At 40.6% G+C, this 21,699-nt stretch overlaps 1 protein-coding gene across 2 annotated transcripts in view; it reads left to right on the forward strand.

The window, feature by feature from the left end:
• Nucleotides 1-10,809, forward strand: part of WNT8B (Wnt family member 8B) — a 35,837-nt gene extending 25,028 nt beyond the window's left edge. For both annotated transcript variants that reach the window (XM_074296315.1, XM_074296316.1), the window contains exons 5-6: nt 2,589-2,731; nt 3,220-10,809. In XM_074296315.1, the coding sequence (XP_074152416.1) occupies nt 2,589-2,731; nt 3,220-3,753 (677 nt within the window). In that variant the 3' untranslated portion in view covers nt 3,754-10,809. The remainder of the gene's footprint in view (nt 1-2,588; nt 2,732-3,219) is intronic.
• Nucleotides 10,810-21,699: the final 10,890 nt, after the last annotated feature.

The raw sequence follows: 21,699 nt of genomic DNA on the forward strand, positions 1-21,699 counted from the left end.
CAAGTTCCCAAGCCCTAATTCCTCTGTCCCCCTTAGGCTTTTACATTCCTTGCCCTTCCTCCAAAATTTTCTTCCACATTTCCTCCTCAGTCTCTTTCTTCTCTCTTCCTTGCTTCTCCCTCTGGCTCTGCTCTGCACAGATCTACCTTATCCAGGGACCTCAATTTTTCAGGGAATGAAGTACTCAGAACAGGTGATCTTTTCTTTTTGTAACCTATTGATACTCTAAATAGGAGCAAATTCTAACCAGCTGCTAGGATTAGAGAACAAACATTCCTAGGTTTTGGTTGCCTGCCCTCCCTATTCCTCTACAACCTCTGTGTGTGGGGGGGTAGTGCTGTTTTTTTATATCATAAACCCATTTTGGGATTCTTGACCATATGCTAAGGACAAGTGTGCTATATCAGGGTTTATTCATATGACAAAACAAAATTTACATACATTCAGAAGTGATCCAGGAAGGGAACCAGAAGGGAATCAGAAGGATGAAGAAAAGAAATGTTCTAGCCTTATCTCTGTGGCTCCCAGTCACTGATCTCTATTTTTTCTTTTTTTAACAATAGCTTTTTATTTCCAAAATACATGCAAAGATAGTTTTCAAAATTCACCCTTGCAAAACCTTATTCCAAATTTTTCTCTCTTCCTTCCTCCCACTCCATTCCCTAAATATGAAATAATCCAATATATATTAACCATGTGCAGTATTGCCACATGTATCATACTGCATAAGCATAATCATAATCTCCATATTTTTAATCTCCCTTATATGGTACAGATGAAAAAATTGGTCCAGTGATTTGCACAGGACTTGTACAGTTAGTAAATGTCCAAAGCTAGATTTGCACCTTTACTGAATCCACGTGCAGAATCCTATCCACTTGAATACCCAGTTTTCCCAGGAATCTCAGGTACACAGATTTCTCCAAAGTGCAAAGAAACTACCTGGATTTCTACAAACAGCTAATCAATCAATCCAAAAACATTGATTAAGTAGAATCTATGTGCCATATTCTGTGGCTACAAAAATAAAAATGAAAACCCCCTGCTTTCAAGGATCCCTTGTCCACTGGGGTCAGACATACCCACTAATATAAAAAATAAGACTAGGGACTGAACCTGTGTTGTCATTGGTATAGGGAACTCCCAGATGAGGAAATTCCTTCTACCAATGCAGCCTGGCATCTTATCTGCAGTTTATGCTTAAGGCACTATGAGATTGAATGATTTATCCTGGATTACACAGCCAGCATGTATCAGAACGTAAAATGATGTCTTCTTGTCTTTAAGGTCTAGCTTCTAAGCCATTACCCTGCATTATTTCTCAACATATATGCCCAATATAGAAAATAAATAGGTAAATAAAAGACAATTTGGGAAGAAAACAGTAGCAACTAGGGAATTAAAAAAGGCTTCATGTAAGGGATGCTTTTGGAAGGAAAGGACAGATTCTAGGAAAAGAGGTGAGGAGGGAGAGCATTGCATCCTGGAAAATACCATGAACAAAGTAATGGAGATGGGAAAATGAAATGTCAGGAGTAAGGAATGGCAAGAAATCTTATTTGACTGGACAGAAATTTTTTTAATAGTATTTTTTTTCTAATTACACATAAAGACAATTTTTAAAAATTTGAGTTCCAAATTTTCTCCCTCCCTTTCACCTTTCCTTTTCCTCTCCCTAAAAAGCTGAGAATTTTATTTTTTTCAATAACAGTACAATAAAAAGATGATTGTATATGCAATTGCAAATCTACTATGCACTATTTGCTATTCTTTTCAAATATACAACAAAATTATCATGTAAATTTATTTTTTTCTCTCCTATCCTGACTTAGAGATGGCTTAAAGGTAAGAATTTTAAATAGATTATATAGATCACAGAGATTGTGAAGGGACAGGAGATATATAACATATTATCCCAGGGCCTACTAAGCCAATTCCCAAGGAAAGGCAGATTCTCTATTCCTCCTATACTCCTTAAACATCAGTTGAGTGGGTAGCATCTGTTTCTTATTAAAGACATACCCTTAACTATTACTTAAATCTACAAACCATGTTGGTGGAGGATGACATCTGGGGGAGGTTAAAGATGAGCTAAATAATGCTCGGAGTTGAAACTATCGCCACTTGATCTTCTTTGGCATCCCCACCCTCCCTTAACATTGGCCCCAGTGCTACCTCCTACCCAAGGCCCAGCTCATTTCCTAGTTCCTAGTGCTATCTCCCCAGAAATTATTTTGCATTTATGTCTCTGTGTGCATATTGCATTCCCCTTGAGGGCAGGGATTATTTCTCTTTTTTTTGTTCTTTGTATCCCCAGAGCTTTGCACAGTCCTTGACATATGGTAGTCATTCAATGAAAGCTGGTTGAGAAAGAATGAACCCCCCAAATTTGAGAGGATCCAAATTCTGAGTCCTGGGTGGCCTTGCCCCCCTTTTTCTCCCATGTTCAGAGACAGCTCTGGGCAGAAGAAGACCTCAGCCTAGATCACACCATGCTTCCTCTAGAGATCCACAGCTGGCTGAATGGTCTCCCTCAGGGCTAAGGCAGGAGCTTCAAAGCCCTCTCCTCCCTCTCTTCTCCTTTCCAGGGGGTCAGGGCTGGTTATGGGGTGGCTGCAGTGACAATGTGGGCTTCGGAGAGGCCATCTCCAAGCAGTTTGTGGATGCACTGGAGACTGGGCAGGATGCTCGGGCTGCCATGAATTTACACAACAACGAAGCTGGACGAAAGGTGAGCCCTAGCAACACCTGGGTGGGGGCAAGGGATGGCTCCAGCTCCTTTCTAAGTGCCTCCGAAGCAGGTTTTCCTTTATTACCTTTACCCTTTGCTGCTCTTCTGTCCATCTAACAGACAAGAAGACTGAGGCACTGAGCCGGCGGGTTGACGTCCCAAGAATAGCATTCACCCTTGTCTCCCAGGCCCCTTAGGGTCGGGGCGGGAGGACCCTCGGAGGGAGGGTTGTCCCCGAGGGCGGCTGAGGCGGTATGCAGGTTGGGAAAAGTCCTGAGAGAGGTTCAGAGCGGGACTCGGAAAAGGGGAAAGGACGCGCCCTGACTAAATAGCTTAGAACCCTGGGTCCTGGGTCCCCGGGGCAGAGCGCCGGGGAAGTAAAGCAGTTCTGAGGAGGTGTCCAGGGTCCTGAATGCTGGCCGGGGAGGTTGCTGAGGCTGGGGGCGCGGGCCCCGTCAGACCCGGGCCCTCACTCTGTCCCCTCGCAGGCGGTGAAGGCCACCATGAAGCGGACGTGTAAGTGTCACGGCGTGTCCGGCAGCTGCACCACGCAGACGTGCTGGCTGCAGCTGCCCGAGTTCCGCGAGGTGGGCGCGCACCTCAAGGAGAAGTACCACGCGGCGCTCAAGGTGGAGCTGCTGCAGGGAGCGGGCAACAGCGCGGCGGGCCGCGGAGCCATCGCCGACACCTTCCGCGCCATCTCCACGCGCGAGCTCGTGCACCTGGAGGACTCTCCCGACTACTGCCTGGAGAACAAGACGCTCGGGCTGCCGGGCACGGAGGGCCGCGAGTGCCTGCGGCGTGGCCGCGCCCTCGGCCGCTGGGAGCGCCGAAGCTGCCGCCGCCTGTGCGGGGACTGCGGGCTGGCCGTGGAGCAGCGGCGCGCCGAGACCGTGACCAGCTGCAACTGCAAGTTTCACTGGTGCTGCGCCGTGCGCTGCGAGCAGTGCCGCCGCCGCGTCACCAAGTACTTCTGCAGCCGCTCCGGAGGAGAGCGCCTGCGCCCCAGGAGGCGGCCCTAGGGCTGCCCGCCCCGACCCCGTCTACCCCTCCCTCCCCGCCCCCACCCCCGTGACAGCAGGGGCCCTCGGCCCCGGCGCTACCCTCCTCACCCCAGAGCTCCGGGAGCGCCCCCAGACGCGCCTCCCGCCCCACTTTCTCTCCCGGCCTCCTCCCAGCCCGCATCAGCCTCCGGAAAGGCTGGAGCCAGGCAATTCGCGTCCCTCCCCATCTCAGCCTCCAGGCTCCTGGTAATGAGCTAAGGGTCCCAAACCTAATCCTTCACGGAGTCCTTATCCTGTTTCCGGCCCACATGTGAGAGCACCTTCTCTTGTAACCAATCCGTAAGCTAAGCGGGCCCTCTTACCCTCTTACGCACAGCAGTGCTATCGGTGGGGCCTTTAAAGCTGAGAAAAATACTTTGAGACTCATGGAACCCAGATAAGATCTCTCCTTCCCCCGCAGCCTCTCTCCTTGCCCCTCCTCTCCTAGATGTTGCTCCCTGGAAACTCAATTTACTCAACTCCTGTCCCTAGTAACTCTTTTCTTCCTCTAACAAAGGTGGGAGGAACCTTCCATGTAGTCCCTGTTCTTCCATTCCAGGGAGAGACTGCCTTTGGAGACTAATTTGGAAAACTTGGAGGTTGGAGGATTGCAATAGTCAGGCTAGAGCTGAAGCCCTGTTTGTATTCCACAGGAAAGGAAATCAGGAGGCCCAAGGTGCCCACCCCATGGAACAGTTGTCTCCCGGCTAGCACCTAGAAGTGGCACCCTGTAGATAATCAGAGAAACCCTATGGTTCTAACTCCATGGCTTCAAGAATTGCTAGAGGTGGATCCAAACCTTAATCCCATTTTTCTGCCTCCCAGAATTCATCTGAGGTGAGACTGTTTATTTGCTAAACTCACCCTGATTTTATGGCTCTGACCTGGACTTAGGCCGGAAAGACTGAGAGCCTTCTTCCCAAAAGGAAGCGTAGTGTGAAGGGGCTATTTAATTGTATTATATATATATATAAGAAATTTGGGGTGGGGGTGGGGTTTAGCACAAAGCTCTGGTCAATGCGAACAAGATGGAAAAGCTTTGAATATAAAATGAAAAATGGATTGTGTATCTTTTGTCTAAGGACCAACCAAATTAGGTTCAGAGAAGCTCCTCACATGGATGGATCTCATTAATTATAGCAGCTGGTTAAACCGACCATGAACTTAGGGTACAGAGGGGTTATGAATTATATTGATGGAAAATTGAGCACCCACAAGGATGGGAGGGAATGAAATTGTGGCTCTTTGAAGGATTGAGATCAATAGAAGTTGAGCACTTTGAACTTAATTCACTGGAATCTGTATCTAACTATTTGCTGCCTTCTGTTAGAGAATGTATTTTTTTCTCCAGGGCTGGAGACTTTCTAGCTTCCTATTCAGGCCCTATACCCTGGATGCCAGCCATCCTCAAACTTCAGCCCCCTTGCCTTCGGCTAAGGAGTCTATTACCCACAAGCTAATGCAATAAAACAGTAGCCAAGAGCTTTTCCAATGATGATGTCAGTTTGATGTCAGTCCATATGGCAAAAGCGGGAATTTGCTCAATTTAGGTCAAAGAAGGGAAAGGAAGTCCCCAGGACTGTTCTAACCAGAAAAGATGGGCCATCTTTCTATCCAAAGTGAGTATTAGGGCTCTTGGAAGGAAATAGGTTCCTGGAACTGTCATCCCAAATCCATATCACTTGTACAAAAACAATTACTTTAAAGTAGTAAGAAAAGGCAGAGTTCTGAACTCATTAGTTCAGGAACTTGAAGACAATGGCATGTGGGAAATGGGCTCCCTCTTCCCTCATATTTTCCAAGACCAAGAGCACCCAAATAGTCAAGAATCATCCACCCAAGGGAGTCACAGCAGCTGCATTGATTTTCATAGCCCTTCCTTCTTCTCATCTTCTCTCTGATGGTAATAATTCATTTACACTAAGGCTAAGATTCTTTCTCTAACTCTTTGTTAGAAAGTGCTGTCTCCATCTCCATCTTTGCCCATTCTCTAAAACAGAACCTTCTAATTTTTCACCAACTTTTTCAAGAAACTTTCCTTTGCTCCTTTTGTAATTGGTACTCATGTGTGATGATAGAACCTGATTGGTACTTTTGGGTTTCCAGTGAAGGCCTCCTCCTTCCCATTATTGTTTTTTTTTTAAATTTTAATCTTATTTTTATTTATAACTTCTGTTTTCATATCACGTTCATTTCCAAAAATAGCTCTCCCCAACAATATTTTTGTTGTATCTTTTGAAACAAAAATCCTAAAAGAAAGAAAGAAGCAACAATTCAGCAAAACCAAATATGTTGACTGTGTTTGATAGAATATACATTTCACATCCATTGTCCCCTACATCTACAATGAACTTCATGGTTATTATTAAATTACATGTTAAAAATGTAGGATGTGCCCTGGAACCAAAGGGTTCAAATGTTACCTCTGATATCTACTACTTGTATCAACTTAGGCAAGTCATTTAACACCCTAGGGCCTCAGTTTTCTCATCTGTAAAATAAAACAGTTGAATTAGTCAGCTTCTATGATCTAAAAATATAGCGGTTTAAAATAACAACGGCCATGTTTATATGATATTTTTTAAGTTTGCAAAATGCTTTACATATATTATTTCATGATGTTTAGTTTTGTCCAACTCTTCATTACCCCATTGGAAATTTCTTGGCAAAGATACTGGAGTGATTTACCATTTCTCCTGCTAATTTTATAGACAAGAAATTGAGGCAAACAGAAGGGAGGGACTTGTTCAGGGCCACTTAGCTAGTAAGTATCTGAGCCAGATGATTTGAACTCAAGTCTTATCTACTGTACCACCCAGATGCCTGTATAATTTTTTTCCCCTGAAGCTGGGGTTAAGTGACTTGCCCAGGGTCACACAGCTAGGAAGTGTTAAGATTTGAGTGAGATCAAATTTGAACTCAGGTCCTCCTGAATTCAAGGCTGGTGCTCTATCCACTGCGCCACCTAGCTGCCCCTACCTGTATAATTTCTTATGATCCCACTAATAGCTCACATTTTTGTAGCACTTTCCTATTTAGAAAGTGTTTTCTTTGGGACGGCCCCATGAGGTATATCTGCTAGTTCTGTATTACATCATAAAGCTATGATTTAGTTCCTGAAAACTGTTTGAAACTCATGGTCTTATAAAATTGCTTGAGGCTCTGATAGTTTCAAGAGGGAGGTGGAGAGTTACAAACATGCATAATCCAGCAAAACAAAGTCCTGCACTGGCCATGTAGAGGGTATGTCTCAATTTGCCTGGGGTCCATTATTTTTCTCTCAAGAGGCAGGTAGAATCCTTCACCCTGGGGCCTCTGGAATCAAAGTTGGTCATTGAGAACTGACCTTAAAGTTGTTTGGTTACAACAGTGTTATCGTTATTGTGTACAATGGTCTCATTCTGTTCCCCTATCTCTGTTAGCTCATGCAAGTTTTTCCCGGTCCTTTCCTCATTACTTATGGCACTCAATATTCCATCACAACTATAGGGAATGGCTTCCGATATAACATAATTGGCTCAGCTCTTCCCCACTTCATACCACCTTCGCTCCTCTAAGAAATGTCAGCCACAGAGTTTAGCATTTGAGCCCAGGTGAGAGCATCATAGGCACAGAAAGCCAAGGGACCTTAGAGCTCCTCGGGGCTTTCAGTAGATGGGGATGCAGCCCCGGAAAGACTTGCTCTAGTGATCCAGGCGGGTTTCGAACCTTTAGTTAGTCTGGCGACATCAAATTTCTCTTTCAACAACAATCCCAGAGGCCTCCAGGCCATCTCCTAGCTCCCCCCTTGCCAACTCCCTGCTGCACCCGCAGACTGAGGCAGAGAGGAGAGAGGAGCCCTGAACCGCAGCAAGGGTTTGGGGGAGCAGTGAAAGGGAAGCAGGCCAGTCAGAGAGGATGCTTTCTCCCCTGCGACCTTTCAGCTCTGACAGGGACCGAGTCGGGACAGCCTGAGGAGCCTGCCCCCGGAGGGTCGGGAGGGAGCTGGGCCACTTGACCATTGTAGGCCGGGATTGGAAGCTTCCCCTCCTCGGTTTCCTTTTAATTAACCCGCATTCCAAGAGGAGAAATATTTACGTTGGCTCCCGGAGGGGAGAGCCTCCTCTGGGGGGAGAGGGGGCGGGGGAAAGAAAAGGCTGCCCCCGGCAAAACAATCTCCCCGAGGAGTTCAGGAAGGAAAAAGAGGGGCCCAACAAGCTATTAAATCCGCCTGCCTTCTCCCTCCTCCTCCTCCCCCTTCCCTCTTTGGCCCCCGAGCCCCCTCCCAACTCCTCCCCTCGACAACCCCTTCCTCCCCCAGTCTTCCAGCCGCGGGGCCGCTTCAATTCACATGCTAATCCGCCGCTGCCCCCTCCCCGGCTCCCGACACCTTTCCCCAGGGCGTTTGGGAAGCGGCCTCTCTGGGCGGACCCCGCTCCCCGCGGCTCGGCTCGCACTCCTCCCTGTGTCAGCGGCTGCCGGAGTGGGGCTCTCCAGCCAGCAGGGGTTTTTTCTCTCCCCCCCCCTTTAATTTAAACAAAGACTCCCGAGTTCATCAACCTCCCACTGAAATTCACAGCTGCTGAACAAACTAATCCCCTCTCTGGGCCTTTCTTTCCTTCAATGGGCTCTTGGCTTCAAAGCCACTTTGGAAAGCACTTTCTTTGGGGGGCTCACACTGCGCCTTCAAAAGAAGTGAGCCAGTATTATCCACCCCTGAGCCAATGGCTTTGCAAACCAATCCCCCCCGCACAATGCCCCCAAACAGGCGCACATCCCGCCTGCAGACTGAGCCTGGCCCCGTCTGGTTAGGGTTCGGCCTCCCCTGGACACGCCTCGAAAGCCCTTCGTACCCCCAGCATTGCCCCAAGCCCGAGTCCCTGCCTAGCCATCCTTCCCACCCCACCCAGGCTGGCTCCTGGCTCCTTGCGAGAATTCCTGTGCTCTCTCCCCGAGGCAGGGCAGCAGGGCCCAGCTCCCAGCAGAGAACAGGTGTCCTGTTCACTGGGGAAGGAGGCCTGCGCTGGGTAGACGAGAGCAACGGGGGGAAACAGACAGCTGACCCTGGAGGAAACCACATCACTACAGCTTATTTCCCCTATTAGAGTGCTTCACTGGCTCAAATGTCCAAAATGTGGGGAAAAGGACTGGGAGGCAAACAGTGAGGAGCAAAAAGAGGGAATGGAAGGCCTAGGCCCAATGTCCTTGGAGAGAAGGAAATGGGAGGGGAAGGAAAGAGGACAGGACAGGACTCCTTTCTCTGCCTATTTCTCCTGACACAGAGCACCTAGAAGCACAATCTGACCAGTTTAGTGACCACCTTGGAATACAGGGTAATGTAGCCAACGTCAGGATTTCTCATATCTCTACCCCAGTGGCTGGGTGTCAGTCTCTCAATTTTGTTCTATCTCAGGCAAAGAAGTCAATTAAGAAGGATGAATAAAGATGGGAAAGCCAAGGCTCTGGTGAGATTTCACCACCAATTATACCAATGTAGACACCAAACACACACGATTGCAGATACTTTTCAGACTGGGATGTAGCTCCTAGGAAGGAAATAGTCTATCAGGAAGACTGGTTTATAGCTGAGAGGTGATAATAGAACCTACTTCATAGAGGAAAAGGGACCCTGAGGTCAGATTTATATCCTCTAAAAAAAAAAAGTGCAGAGAAGGAAAGGAACTATGTGCCAGACACTACCCTAAGCACTTCGTAAAGATGATTTTATTTGATCCTCGAAACAAATAGAGGTAAGATGAAGTAAGATGTTATTATTACCCCCATTTTCCAGCTTAGGAAATGGAAGTAGACAGAATTTAAATGACTTGTCCAGGGTCACACAGAGAGCACGCATTTGAGATCAAATTGGAACTCAGCTTGTCCAGGTGATGTGCTCCATCCTTTGTGCCACCTAGTTACCTTGTAGAAATGTCTCAAAGCTGATCTTCAGAGGCTGATGTTCCAGGATTAACAGCTCTTTCCTCCCTACCTGCTCAGGTAGCTGCTGCTGAAGGCAGACAGCACAGACAGGCTTGTGACAGAGACTAGCCAGGCAGCCAGAGAGATAAACCAGCAAGGCAGACAGCCTGACACTCTGCCTTGTCTAGCATAAAGGACAACAGACAATCAGTCCAGTCAAGCAAACAAACAGATACACTGATGGATGACAAGCTAGCCAAAAAGTCCTTTAAAATGTACGTAACTCATTTTTAACCTATATCAGATTGTTTGCTATCTTGGAATGTGATGGGGGGAGAGGGAGAAAAATCTGGAACACAAGATTTTGCAAAGGTAAATTTTGAAAACTATTCTTGCATGTATTTGGGAAAAAAAACATTTGGAACACAAGGTTTTGCAAAGGTGATTCTCGAAAACTATCCTTGCATGTATTTGGAAAAATAAAATACTATTTAAAAAAAAAACATCTGGAATACAAGGTTTTGCAAAGATGAATCTTGAAAACTATCTTTGCATATATTTGGAAAAATGATACTATTTTATAAATACCTACTGTGCTGAATGTTCAGTGCTGGCCTCTTTCCCTTGTGTTCAAACTTCCAGAGAGCACGGGATCAAGGGAAAGAGCCCCAATACCATTTGCTCCCAACCACCACTTTTAGACTTTCCTTCTGTTGCTATCACTCCCCAATCTGTCCTTACTAAAAATTCACATTGCCAAATTTAATCACTCAGGGCAGTGCCACGTAGTTATTAACTACTAATTTCCAAGTTACATACAGATCCTCCTCCAGGAAACTATCTGTTCCATCTTTTCTCCTATAATCCTTGTCCTCATCTTTGGTGTCTTCAATATTTGCAAAGATGTCTCTTGGAAATACTGTCCTCCTGTGGGTCAATTCCATCAGTTCTGAAGATCTCTTTCTCAACTGTAGCTCAGATTCCCACAAGAATACTCCATGCCAGCAAGAATTATGTCATCAACTATGATAGAGTTAGCTCTTCGTGATCCAAAACAATTTCAGTAGACTTAGGAGGGAAAATAATTTGCATTCAGAGAAAAAACTATGGAGGATGAATGTGGATCAAAGCATACTATTTTTACCTCTTTTTTTTTTTTTTTTTTTTTGGTTTACCTTTTCTTTCTCTGGGTTTTTTCCTTTTGTTCTAATTTTTCTTTCACAACATGACTAATATGGAAATGTTTATTGTACATTTATGTACATTTACGACCTATATCAGATGACTTACTATCTTGGGAAGAGAGAAGTAAGGGATATAGGGAGAAAGAAATTGAACTCAAAATCTTACAAAAATAAATGTTGAAAATTCTCTTTATATGTAATAAGTACTATTAAAATACCATTAAAAAATTTAAAAAATGTTCCACACTTTGGGCCTCCTCATTACTCTGAGACATCCAAGATCTTAAACTCTGAAATTCTCCTGTTTTCATCACAATCTCTTGTTCTTCCTCTTCTCCTGTTGCCCCATTTCCAAACTCTCATTTTCACATATTATCCCAGTCAATCACCCTGCTCTGACTTTTTTTTCTTAGCTCTCTTCCATCTTAGCACAGTGCCTCTCATCCAGAAGGTGTTTAATAAATGCCTGTTTACAGGATTGCTGAGTTGACTCAGATTAATAATATTATTATTAATAGCTAGCATTTATTAGAACTGTCATGTGCTAGATACTATTTGATCTTGCAACAATCCTGAGAAATAGGTGCTGTTATTATAATAATATAATATTATTATTTTACAGAGGAGAAAATTGAGGCACAAAGATGTTAAGTTACTTGACCACGATCCCACAGAAGTAAGTGTCTGAGTCTGGGAATTTTAGGTTTAGGATTAAGTATCCTGAATCCAGGCCTAGAGCTCTCACCCACTGTACTACCTATCCCTGCTGGGGGTAGAGATGATTCCTCTTTGTTAGGGATTGAAGGATGGTGATGAGCAACAAGGTAATATTTGCTCCTTTCACTTCTACATCTTGCTTTCTGAGTTCTGTAACTGGTTGAGGAGAATGAGTAGATGGGACTGGTTTACCCAAGATTAGCTAACAAGAAAGATATGGAAAGTCTTATCTATGATGCCATGTGCTATGGACCTTTCTGAGGCTTGCTGAAAATACCTGTTGGGGAAAGAGGGCTTGTATTGGGGGTAAAAGCAAGAATCAACGAATACTTGCAGAATACTAGCCAACTGCTAAGAGGGACATTGGGAGAGCACTATTATTTTTTTCTGTGTACATGAAAAAGCTGTAAAACTGACACAGCCCCCAAAGAGAATTTCTATACCACAACTGTCATCTGGATGCAGATTTGGAGACCCACAATAGTACCATTCCTATGTCTAACTGATTGTGATGAATAATTTTTAAATAAATCTCTTTTGGATCTTTAAGTCTTCTGTGTGGCTTCCTTTTTCCTTTCCTAATGTGGACATTGTGTAATTATCTAATCACTCATTTGGAGAGACTTACATATGCAAATAATGGAAGGAATTGAAATGGATATAGATTCAAATGATAGGATCAAGGCTCTTTATTTTTAAACTCTTAAACTCACTTGGTCTAGAGAATGATCCTAATTTATCTAATCTTTAATTCCTTGTCTCCTAGTCCTTCTTTGTGGACATCCTGCAAATTCTTAACCCTGGTCATTCCCACAATTCACCTTCTGTATAAGCTTATTGAGGCTAATTGGCTAAATGAAACTGGGGTGCTAATCTCCAGAGATTACCATGGGGGAGAACACATCAAAATGGGAACTTCAGTTAAAAGCATTAGAGAAAGACATCTCTAACTCCTTAGAATATTTCTAAAGATCTGAGAGGATGTTGTTATTCTAAACCTGTCCCTCATCCTAACTTCTTATTTTGTGTTACAAGCATTTCCCTCCTTCTTCATCACTGAAATATATTTGAGTTTGCCCTTTCCCTCATTTCTCAATTCCAATCAGTTGTAAAGTTTTGATCATTCTACACCAAAAAAAAAAAAAATCTCTTACATCTGTCTGTCTTCTGCTCTCTAATTACACGTTGCTTAGTCCAGGCCTTCATCGGCTCTTACCTGTGTTATTGAATTGGCTTCCTAAATGGCACTCATATCTCCATTCTCAAACCCATTCTTCACACAGCTGACAAAATAGTCTTTTTAGGCCTGGAGTCATTGTGTCACTCCCATGTTTATATATTATATATATATATATATATATATCATTATATATCATCCAATGGTTTCTTATTGCTGTCAGCACATGCTTTTCCAAGCATTTAAAGAGCTTCACAATCTGGCTCCAATTTATCTTTCCAGTCTATGGTATGATTGCTAGCTATGCTATTAATTATTCTCCTAACTCAATTATAACATCTGCCCTGAATGCATGCCTGCAGCCTGTTCTCATTTCCTAGAATGTACTTCCTCCTCATTTCTACCTTTCAGAATTCTTCTCTTTCTTCAAGGCTCATATCTGGGGCCACCTCCTCCATGAAGCTTTCAATGATTTCTAACTGAAGGTGCTCTCTAACTACTCAATTTCTTCTGTGTACTTTTGTCCAGATCTCTTCTTATTTAGCATCTCCTCAAGTTATACAAATGATAATTTCATCCTTCAAAAGATAATGAAAATAACCGGAAGCTGCAATTCTGGACCTAAATAGAAATTGTGAAAAGAAGTGACTATAATTATCCCTTCCACATTGCAAACTTTCCCAACAAAGTTTTCATATATCAAAGTTTGGCAGAAGAAATTAAATTGAAATTTTGGAGGAGTTTTTTGGAAGTTGCAGATGACATGCAAAGAGCAACATGTGATACAAAAAGTTTAGAAACTCAGAAATGCATAAAATATCAGTATAGCGTAGCATAGTGTGTGTAGTATCACTATATTTTCTCTTTTAATACCATAACAATTCAGACTTCTTCTCTGGCACAAAGAAGGGGCCAAAAATTTTAATGCAGATTTTCAGACTGAGAAGGCATCATATCCCTAATGTGGAAGGGATAACTGTATTTGATCCTTTCCCCTCTCACTTAACAATATTTTTATCCAATTACATGGAAAGAAAGTTTTCAACATTCATTTTTTGAGTAGATAACCAAATATTTTATTTATAACACAAACAATTTATGGTAACATCCATAAATAAATCAAACATTGTCAGTATAGAGCCAACCAAAAATATGCAAAATTCAAGTGCAAAAATTTACTTTTAAATAGAAATAAATGAGAAAGCTTGCATTTAGGGTTAAAAATATTGTCTAGGTATGCAGGAAGAACTGGCTTGGTAATAGGTCAAGTGGAAATGATCTGGGGATTTCATTCACTGTAAACAGTATGAACCTACAGAATACTGGAAGTGCGGTATTAAGAAAATATGTCATTCAGGTCATGAGAAACAGTAGTTCCACTGTCTGCGTACTCATCTGAACATATTTAGACAACTATGTTCAATTTTTGGCATGATGATTTAAAGAGAGGTTTTTAGAGAATTTTTTTTTGGGGGGGTGATCTGAATTATGAGAGGTCTAAAGATTTTTCTTGGAGATTCATTTTTCTAGTTTTTTTTTGGCAGTTGGGGTCAAGTGATTTGCCCAAAGTCACACAGCTAGGAAGTGTTAAGTGTCTGTGACCAGATTTGAACTTAGGTCCTCCAGACTTCAGGACTAGTGCTCTATCCATTGCACCACATAGCTGCCCCTGGAGATTCTTTTTTTTTTTTTTTTTTTTTTTTTTTTTTTGAGGCTGGGGTTAAGTGACTTGCCCAGGGTCAAACAGCTAGGAAGTGTTAAATGTCTGAGACCAGATTTGAACTCAGGTCCTCCTGAATTCAAGGCTGGTGCTCTATCCACTGCGCCACCTAGTTGCCCCTGGAGATTCATTTTTGTAAGATTTTGAGTTCCAGATTTTTCTCCCACTCCCTAAAATAGCAAGCAATTAGAGGCTACACATGTACAATCATATTAAATATATTTCCATATTAATAATACTGTGAAAGAAGAAACAGAATAAAAAGAAAAAACCATGAGAAGGAAACCAGCAGTATCACTACTAGGTGTGTATTCCAAAAAGATCATTAAAAGGGAAATGGACCCGCATGTACAAAAATATTAATAGCAGCTCTTTTTGTGGTGGCAACAAATTGGAAACTGAGCAATGCCTATTAATTGAGGAATGACTCAACAAGTTGTGGTATATGAATATAAGGGAATACTATGGTTCTATAAGAAATGATGAGCAGGCTAATTTCAGAAAAACAGGAAAAGACTTACATGAACTGATATAAGTGAAGTGAGCAGAACCAAGAGGATATTGTACACAGTAATAGCAACATCATGTGATTATCAACTATGATAGACTTAGCTCTTCCAAGTAATACAGTGATCCAAGACAATTCTAAAAGAATTATAATGGAAAATGCCATTCACATCCAGAGAAAGAACCTGAATGAAGATTAAAGCATACTATTTTTAATTTTTAAAAATTTGTATTTAATCTTAGACTTTGTAACAAAGGAAACAAATCCATGCACCCTAGTTTTTGTGAGAGCAAATTTCTTTTTTGATGACAGCAAAGTACTTAAACTAAAAAAAAACCTTTTATTGATATCTTTTATTTCACATCATCTTCTGTAATGCCAGAGAAACTGACACAAGATAGAGATTAAAGAGTATTTAACAATCTATTTATTTATTTATTTATTTATTTTATTTATTTATTTTTTTTATTCATTTTTCCAAATTATCCCCTCCCTCCCTCCGCTCCCTCCCCCCGATGGCAGGTAATCCCATACATTTTACATGTGTTACAATATAACCTAGATACAATATATGTGTGTAAATACCATTTTCTTGTTGCACATTAAGTATTAGCTTCCGAAGGTATAAGTAACCTGGGTAGATAGACAGTAGTGCTAACAATTTACATTCGCTTCCCAGTGTTCCTTCTCTGGGTATGGTTATTTCTGTCCATCATTGATCAACTGGAAGTGAGTTGGATCTTCTTTATGTTGAAGATTTCCACTTCCATCAGAATACATCCTCATACAGTATTGTTGTTTAACAATTTATTTAAAAGGGAGAGATTTACTGGGAACAAATGGATCCATGGTTTGGTCCCAGGACTGAGACTATCGTCTCCAAGAATACAGCAAACAATGTGAGTTCTCAATGACACATATATACGAGACTCAGACTCAATGGGTAGACTGAGGCAGGGATGGAGTCAGGGTGCTGAGAGCAGGATGGGACTCTGACAGAGAGGGGCGAGCCACCAGAGATGGGATGATATAATGGGGGGAGGAATCCAACATTCTGATGATGCCTTAGATAGAAGGTCTTTCTCCTTATCTGGATTATCATGATTAGGAGGGAAGGGTGGTTGAGCAGAACAACTATAAACTGAGGCAGAACAATTTAGGGAAACTGAGTCAGGACAATAAAAGAGAATTGTAGCATAACACTTCATATCTAAATGTAGCTTTTCCCCTCCCTTACTCAAAAATCCAACCATTAAAACAAATAAGAAAGAGAAAAAAGAAGTCCAGAAAAATTAACCAACATATCAACCAAGTCTAATCATATATATATGCAATGTTCCATAGCCATAGTTTTTAATTTATTTTTTCATAACAATAGATTTTTATTTTTCAAAATACATGCAAAGATAGTTTTCAACATTCATTCTTGCAAAACCTTGTGTTCAAAATTTTTCTCCTCTTCCCACCTCTCCTCTTCCCTAGACAGCAACTAATCAAATATCGGTTAAATGTGTGAGATTCTTCTAAACATATTTCCACACTTATCATGCTGCACAAAAAAATCAGATCAGAAAGGGAAAAAATGAGAAAGAAAACAAAAGTAAGCAAACAACAACAGAAAGGTGAAAATAGTATGTTGTAATCTACATTCAGTCCCTATAGTCTGCTCTTTGTACACAGATGGCTCTCTCCATCACAAATCTATTGGGATTGGCCTGAATCACCTTATTGTTGAAAAGAGCCAAGTCCATCACAGTTGAACATCACATAATCTTGTTGTGTACAATGTTCTCTTGGTTCTACTCACTTCATCTGGCATCAATTCATATAAGTCTCTCCAAGCCTTTCTGAAATCATCCTGCTGATTTTTTCTTATAGAACAATAATATTCCATAACATTCATATACCAAAAGTTATTCAGCCATTCCCCACCTGATGGGCATCTATTCAATTTCCAGTTCCTTGTCACTGCAGAAAGGATTGCTACAAAATTTTTTGCACATGTAGGTTCTTTTCCCTTTTTTATGATTTCTTTGGGACACAGACCCTGCCAAGAGACACTTCTGGATCAAAGGGTATGCACAGTGTGATAGTCCTTTGGGCATAGTTCCAAATTGCTCTCCAGAATGGTTGAAGCAGTTTACAACTCCACCAACAATGTATTAGTGTCCCATTTTTCCCCACCCCCCCTCTAACATTTATCATTATATTTTCCTGTCATTTTAGCCATACCTATAGTTTCCCAAAGAAGCGCATTTTCTACTGTCTCTTTAGGGACAAGTTTCAGTATTGTAACTATTCACATTTCAGTTTAAATTCTTTTCTTTTTTTCCCATTTATGTTGCAGTCATTGTACATATTGTTTTCCTGGTTCTACTTACTTCACTTTGTATGAGTTAATATAGCCTTTCCAGATTTCTGTGAGTTTTTCATATTCATCATTTCTAATAGTGCAGTTGTATTCCATCACATTTACACATTTTAATATTTTTAGCCATTCTTCAATTGATGACTATCTATTTTGGTTCCAATGCTTTGCTACCACAAAGTGTTGCTATGAATATTTTAGGTATAAGAGACCTTTTTTTCTTTGATATTTTCAGAAATTTTTTTCAGCAGTGGGATTTTTTAGTCAAAGGATTTGATCATTTTTTAGTCACTTTCTTAGAATAATTCCAAAGTGTTTCTTAGAATAGCTGTATCATCATTCTACTAATAGAGTTCTAGTGTGCTGATATTTTAGCTGTCTATCTGACACTATTGCTACCTTTCATCACCTTTGCCAGTTTTTTGGGTGTGAGGAGAAAAGAGAGTTGTTTTGATTTTCACTTTTGTTATTTTTGATAATTTGGAGCATTATTTCACAGAATTGCTAATAACTTGTCATTCTTTTGAGAACTGTTTGCTCATAAACTTTGAGTATTTGTCTACTGGGCAATGGATCTTGATCACAAGTTTGTGATAATTCTCAATATATCTTAGAAACAAGATCAGATATATCTGTTGCAAATATTTTTCCTAATCCATACCTACTGTTGTTGTTTAGTCATTTTGGTTGTATAGAACTCTTCATGATCCCACTTGGGGTTTTCTTGGCCAAATACTACTTTTGTTATTTCCTTTTCCAGCTCATTTTATAGACAAAGAAACTGAGGCATAGAAAGTTAGGTGACTTGTCTAGGTCACATAGCTAATAAGTGCCTGAGAACAAAGTTGAATTCAAGTTGTCCTGACTCCAGGCACTTTATCCATGAGCAATCTAGCTGCCCTCTATGTACATATACATCTGCCCAGCTATCTCACCATGTTCTCTGCCATTGCCTCACCTGGAATAAATATCCTGCAGAGACCATGATGTCATCTGCGGAGGAATTATTCATCTCTGCTTTGTGACTGTTTTGTACCAGTGAGTGAATTAGTGTTAAGTCAAGGAACACGCTGACTCTAACAAGTACATGCTTCCCACGGACCATATGCTTTGAACATATTGTCATTTGCTATGACACAATGTGCACACTCCTTGCTGTACAGGTTTCTACCTCTTTCTGGGATTAGTAATCAAATCAATATTGTGCTTGTTTTCAGAAGAGTTGTGACAACTCACTACTGTATACTGGCCATGTAACTACTCACACCAAAATTCTCATCCCATCTGCAAAGTGAGGGGATTATACTAGGAAGTCTCTTGGGAATCTTCCAGCCCTACCTTTATGACCTCTAATCTATAATATTATGTGTCTTCCAATACTTTCCCAATACATTTTTTTTGTGAATAGAAAATTAAAATAAGTTATAATGCAGAAATGAAAAATCATCCAAACCATAAGCAGGAATGAGCATGCCAGATCAGCTCTGGGTAGAGAAGCAGAGAAGTTGCAAGAATTGGAAAAATTTAGGGGGGGAAAGAAATTGAAAATAATTGTGATGGTCATTAGCATTAACTATTCTTCAAGAGAAGAGCAGAAAAGGAATTCAAAGGACAGAGTTCACTAAGAAACACAGAGCAGGTTTTTTTAGGTGCTTTTTTTTTGTTTGTTTTGTTTTTTAATGGGATAAACACCACAAGAATGATGATAAACCAAGAGCAAACACAAAACATGGGTTTAAGAGCTGGGAGAGAACTCGGAAATCCTCTAATCCAATCCTTTAATTTTACAGCTGGGGAAACTGATATTTAGAGAAGTGCTCTCTATCTCTTGTTTCTTCATAAAATGGTTGCCTATCCAAAATTCTGATAGGTAATATAGTCCATGATCCTCAAATTTTCTTGTAATATCTCTATATCTAGGTCATATATTAATTTTGATTTTATTTTGATAAACAATATAAGATATTGGTCTATACCCAGTTTCTGCCAGACTGCTTTCTACTTTCTTCTCAGCACTAATAACCAATATTCTTTCTCAAATGCCTGCTGGAAAGCCTTTTTACAATGCCACAAGTTTGGTGCTGTCCACCACCACAGTGCTGAATTACTGAACTCTGAATTGTGTGACAAATTTAAGCTATTGTTCTGACAATTTAAAAAACCTTTGCCCATCTTCATTTGTCCTTTCTTACCTTTTCTTTTCCTTTTTATGTATAATGTTGTTTTTAGTTATGCACTCCATTTTATTTTCATTTCTTTTTCCCTGGGGTTAAATTGCATTACTTAATCATTAGTTGATCATCAAGTGATTAGCTAATTAAATAATGAAATAATATTGTAGTTATTTTTAGGGTTAGGGTTAGGGTTAGAGTCGGGAGATGGGGTCGGGAGGCAGTGTTAGGGTTAGAGTCGGGAGGATTACTTTGAAGTAAATTCTCTAAGAATTTAACTCTTTGATACTTTTTCAAGCTTGCAAGGTACAATGACTGGCAAACTATACCAAAGTCCTCTCTCCAATTTAATATTAATATATTAACTCATTAATGATTACTGTTTGGATCTAGTCATTCCACAACTTCCAAATCCACCTAATTGTACTATTATCTAGATATCTTATTACAAGCATAGTATGAGAGACTTTTTAAAAATCTTCCTGAAATATAAGCTTTCAAATGTCTGCATTATTTCTCTGATGAGCTTAGTTACTATGTAAAAAAAAAAAAAGGGAAATGTCATGAGCTATTCTTCATGAAACTATGTTGGCTTTTAATGGTTACTTTCTTCTAAGTGCTCACAAGTCACCTTTTTAGTCATATGTTATGCACTTTTTAAAAAAAAGAATTCAAGTTAAATTCACTGGCCTACAGTTGTCAAGCTCCATTCTTCCTTTTTTATTTTTTGTTTTGTTTGCTTGGGTTTTTTTTTTTTTTTTTTGGTGGGGCAATTGGAATTAAGTGACTTGCACAAGGTCACATAATTAGGAAGGGAGTATTAAGCATCTAAGGTTGGACTGGAACTCAGGTCCTCCTGACTCCAGGGTTGGTGCTCTATCCATTGTACAATCTAGCTGCCCCTCTTTTCTTTTCTTTTTTAATTGATTATTTGTTTTGCTTCAGGCCTGTAATATTATTTTTTGATTTCCAAAATTTTTTCAAAGACCACTGATGGTCTCAGCATCATGGGTCAATTTTTATTCCAGGAACTATGTAGCTCAACTATACCCATATACTGACTGACAGTCCCCTCACTTATCTTAATTTTCCACTCCCTGCTAACCAATTTTTGTTCTATTTGATGCTCAAAACTCCTTTTTCAGGAAGGAATTTATAACCAAAGAAGAACTAATATATTAGAGTACATTATGAAATGTAAAATGGATAATTTTGATTATATTAAATTTAAAAATTTTATGCAAACAAAATCAGTGGATCCAAAATTAGAAGGGAAGCAGAAAACAGAAAAAAAATTACATCCAAGGATCTGATAAAGGACTCATTTCTAAGATATATAGAGAATTTATTCAAATTTATAAGAATACAAAGAATTCTTCAACTGAATGAACATATGAAGAAATTAAAACCACTTCTTGTCATATGAAAAAGTGCTCTAAATCATTATTGATCAGAGAAATGCAAATTAAGACAATTCTGAGGTACCACTACACAGCCCTCAGATTGACTAAGATGACAGGAAAAGATAATGATAAATTTGAAGGGTATGTGGGAAAACTGGGATACTAATACGTTGTTGGTGATTTTGTGAATTGATCCAACAATTCTGGAGAGCAATTGGCCCAAAGGGCTATTAAATTGTGCATAACCTTTGATCTAGCAATGTATCTACTGGGCTTGTATCATAAAAAGAGGGAAAGGATCCATATGTGCAAAAATGATTGTAGCAGTCATTTTTTGTAGTGGCAAGGAACTGGAAACTAGTGGATGCCCAGCAGTGGAGGAATGGCTGAATAAGTTATAATATATGAATGTTATTAAATATTATTGTTCTATAAGAAATGATCAGCAGGATGATTTCAAAAAGGCCTGGAGAGACTTAGATGATCTGATGCTAAATGAAGTGAGTAGAACCAAGAGAATATTGTAAACAGCAACAAGTTTATGCAATGAACAATTCTGATAGATGTGACTCTTTTCAATAATGAGATGATTCAGGCCAATTCCAATAGACTTGTGATGGAGAGAGCCATCTGCATCCAGAAAGAGGACTGTGTAGATTGAATGTAGATCACAACATAGTATTATTATTTTTTTAGTGTTGTTTGCTTGCTTTTTTTTCTCATTTTTTTCTTATGCCACATGTTAAATGTGGAATATGTATAGAAGGACTGCACATGTT

Source organism: Sminthopsis crassicaudata, chromosome 2 (genome assembly GCF_048593235.1).
Source record: "Sminthopsis crassicaudata isolate SCR6 chromosome 2, ASM4859323v1, whole genome shotgun sequence".
Taxonomy (NCBI): Eukaryota; Metazoa; Chordata; class Mammalia; order Dasyuromorphia; family Dasyuridae; genus Sminthopsis; species Sminthopsis crassicaudata.